At 34.9% G+C, this 3,722-nt stretch overlaps 1 protein-coding gene across 1 annotated transcript in view; it reads right to left on the bottom strand.

The window, feature by feature from the left end:
* Positions 1 to 3,722, bottom strand: part of NCBP1 (nuclear cap binding protein subunit 1, 80kDa) — a 47,536-nt gene that overhangs the window by 19,600 nt on the left and 24,214 nt on the right. Inside the window, exons 8-9 of the mRNA XM_012638261.1 lie at positions 2,260 to 2,357; positions 1,481 to 1,544 (exon numbers count right to left, since the gene is read on the bottom strand). Of these exons, the coding sequence (XP_012493715.1) occupies positions 1,481 to 1,544; positions 2,260 to 2,357 (162 nt within the window). The remainder of the gene's footprint in view (positions 1 to 1,480; positions 1,545 to 2,259; positions 2,358 to 3,722) is intronic.

Below are 3,722 nucleotides of genomic sequence, written 5' to 3'. Positions count from 1 at the left end.
TAGGTCATTAAATGTGAAATGTCCAATTTTAAATCAAAAGTTTAGTTTATCATATCTCAAACAAGAAGCAGTACAATTACTCAAAGTATGTGCTCTTAAACTATTGACACAGTTTTGCCATCTTAATGGTAGCTTGTTTATGCCAGCAGCAAAGAAGCAAAGAAGCCTGGAGAGTAAGTGGCAATGAAAACACAAAAGGCGTTTTTCCACAGCTTATTGAGAATTGAATATTTTTCTTTGCAAGAAGTGATCCAAAGCCTGGAAGATGTGGTAGTCAGTTAGTGCAAGGTCTGACGTATACAGTGGATGACAGTTTCCAAGTCCAGCCTCTGTAGTTTGGGCAGCATTGTGAGACATGTGGTGGAGTGCTGTCTTGCAAGAGGATTGACCTGTCTCTATCGAGCAGTCTTGGTGTTTAATCACAAGCATCCTCATCATTTCATCCAACTGTTTGCAGTAGACATCTGCTGTAACCCACTGACCAGGTTTCATGAAGCTGTAGTGGATATATACTAGCGTTGGACCACCAAACAGACATCATTAGCTTTTTTGGATGAATATTCGGTTTTAGACTGTATTTCAGCACTTCATTTTTATCCACCCACTGTGCCAAATGCTTGCAATTGTCAAAAAGAATCTATTTTTCATCACAGGTAACAATACGGGGTAGAAGTGGTTCGCCCTATGTCACGACAGCAAAGAAAGGCAAGCTTCGAGACAATTTCTCTTCTGATGCTCGTTTAATTCATGCAGAACCCACCTGTCCAACTTCTTTACCTTGCTGATTTGTTTCAAATGGTCCAATATTGTTGGAATAATAATATTAAACCTTGCTGCTAATTCACATGTAAGTTGAGATGGATTTGCTTCCACTACAGCTTTCAGCTCATCATTATCCACCTTGGTCTCAGGTCACCCAAGTGGCTCATTTTTAAGATTAAAATCACCACAATAGAACTTCTCAAACTATCGACATACTGTGCGTTCATTAGCTACATCCTTCCCAAACACTTTGTTGATATTTTCAGCTGTCTATGATGCATTGGTTCCACAACTCATATTTGAAGATAACACAAATTTTTGATTTATCCATGGTTTTGCAAAAATTGCTCTAAAAGAAATTTGAAAGATAAACGTGCATTTGAAAGACTGAGGATATACCTTCACAACAAACATAAAATAGGAAGTGTCAAAGTGAAATATCAGAGATATCAATTGTCAAACTTAGTCCTTAAGGAAATTGGACATTTCATACTTAATAACCTTAATAACTAATTTATAGGCAACTTAAAATTCCTTTTTTCTCTTTACTAACATGGCTAACAGCATCAAAACTGACAGCAATTTCCTCGCTCCTCTGTTAATTTTCAGTGCCTGACAAGTAGCAAGAAAAAAAAAAAATAAGCCAAGACTAGATTATACTTTAAAGTCAACAAAAAGATTCTGAAACTTAGAAACAAGCTTCACATGGAATGCATACCTCAACTATGTGGTAGTTCAAGGGGATCTTGTTCTTCCCTGGATAGCTCACTAGCTGTGCAGCACTATAAAAAGTGTAATTTAAGTTTAATAAGTATGCAAAGATATGAAAAATAAAACAAGCAGTTTCAAAAGCAGTATGTTAGATACAAGAAAAATCTTTTCTGAAATGTTCTAGATTTCAGTTATTTCACTTAATGATGGCACAAATTATTTTGTCTACCATAAGGAAAATCTCTAATGCATCCAAGATTTCTTGAAAGATCAAAAGGTGTCTAAATAATAATACTAAGGAAGCATATTCAGACCTACTAACTTAAGAAGTTTTAATAGGGGAAAGCACTCACAAAAATGCTACCATATTTTTTCCACCTTAAAATATAAGCCCAAACCTTCCAAGGTCTAAGAAAATTTTATTAAACTCTTCCAAAGCTTAGGTATCTAAATTGTTAGTAATGGAGCAAAACCATTAGTATTCATTTATTCCCATACATCCAAACCAAAATAGCTTGCCATTCAAGTTCTCCAGAACATATGCCGAATACCCACATAAAAACCCCAGCCTTATACGCACATTACTATAAAGCACCCAGAAAAGTACTATTTGAGGGTAAAAAGCCTCAAGAAAGTAAAGCAAGTGCTTCTAGGGATTGGTTTTAGTAAGACAGGGAAACAGGAGGATAGAAAGATTTTCTTATACTCTGAACATATATTTTGGTCTTCCTGACTCACCAAAATTGCTTTTTCTCTCCTGTAAAAGGACCATAAAAAGAATCTTACCAAGTCTTCCTTTCCTTCCAGTGGGACTTAATGATGCAGTGAAGATTCTCTTCTATTACAAATCTTTCCACTGAATGACTTCCTGGCATAACAGGACCCTGGAAAGAAAACCAAATATATATACACATCGACCTAGACAATAGATTTCTTTCATTTATTCAACAAATATTTCAGAGACTTTTATGTTCCAGGCACTATTATTAGGTGGTAAAAGTTAGGGGATAAAAGTTCCGAACTGTTAAAAGTTCTGTATTTCAGCAAATTTCATTGTTGTGTTCACTTGCCTACAATAAAATCTGAGTGTCAGCTGTAGCGTTTCTTCTACTACATCTGATGCCATGCTACCACTGCCCACTTTACATGCCATCTCTTACATGAAACAAACTAAGTAATTTTTGTGTATTACAAGCCTTATAATGGCTTATTTTTTAAACCATGAGAATGGATTACTTCCATCAATAAACATAGAGAGAAAATTCTTTTCAAATACCATATAGATCTAAAAAATCATGTATGCACTGAAAGATATCCATAAACATTAAGAAAAGGTTAATAAATATTACCTGTATGATATTAATTTTTTCTTAACTAATTCATAGCAAATATTTTCAAAGAGCATACATTAGACACTTAATGACTTTGGGATGATTTTACTTTAATCTTTATAATTTCTACGTATTTTAAAACATTTTTTGTAAAGGCCAGAACAAAGGAAAAAACCGAATCCACTTCATTTTCAGGGTAACAAGTATTTTATATATTTATACTCTCTGGCAAAGGATGGATAGGCACATTACAGAGGCAACACCAATTAAATACAAACAGTACCGAAGGAACAAATTTTGAGGTCTCATTCTAGTTTCCCTTGTATAAATGAATACTTAATCACAAAGACTTTACCAGTCTTAAATGTAAACCAGATTTTCAGTTAGATATACCTGTGTAGACCATTATATCATTTTGACTAAAAGCATTTTATTATATATGAAATATAGAAAAGTGGGCAGCAAGTTGATAATTTTGCATATGTAACTGATTATCATAACTTTTTACTCTGAAATAGATAACACAGTTAGTATATGGCTAAACCATACTAAATTCCCACTGGTCATAAATACTTTACCATAGGACAGAAAAGATAGGAGAAAGAAACTCAAATTTGACTTTAGGTGGTAACATTGGTTCTTAAGCCAGGAGTTCTTAACTGGGAGCAATTTTGCCCCAAAGGGGACATTTGGCAATCTCTAGAGACATTTTTGGTTATCACAACCGAGGCAGGGGGAGCACTACTAGAATCTAGAGGGTAGAGGCTAGGGATGCTGCTAAGCATCTCACAATACATAGGACAGACCCCTGCAATGAAAAATTATCCACTCCAAAATGTCACTTGTGCTAAGAGGATGAGAAACCCTGCTCCATGGTGACTGGGATATACTAAGCAGAAGGTATTGTACTTTAGCCAG

Source organism: Propithecus coquereli, unplaced genomic scaffold (genome assembly GCF_000956105.1).
Source record: "Propithecus coquereli isolate 6110/MARCELLA unplaced genomic scaffold, Pcoq_1.0 Scaffold128, whole genome shotgun sequence".
Taxonomy (NCBI): domain Eukaryota; kingdom Metazoa; phylum Chordata; class Mammalia; order Primates; family Indriidae; genus Propithecus; species Propithecus coquereli.
This window is presented reverse-complemented; position numbering and strand designations above follow the sequence as displayed.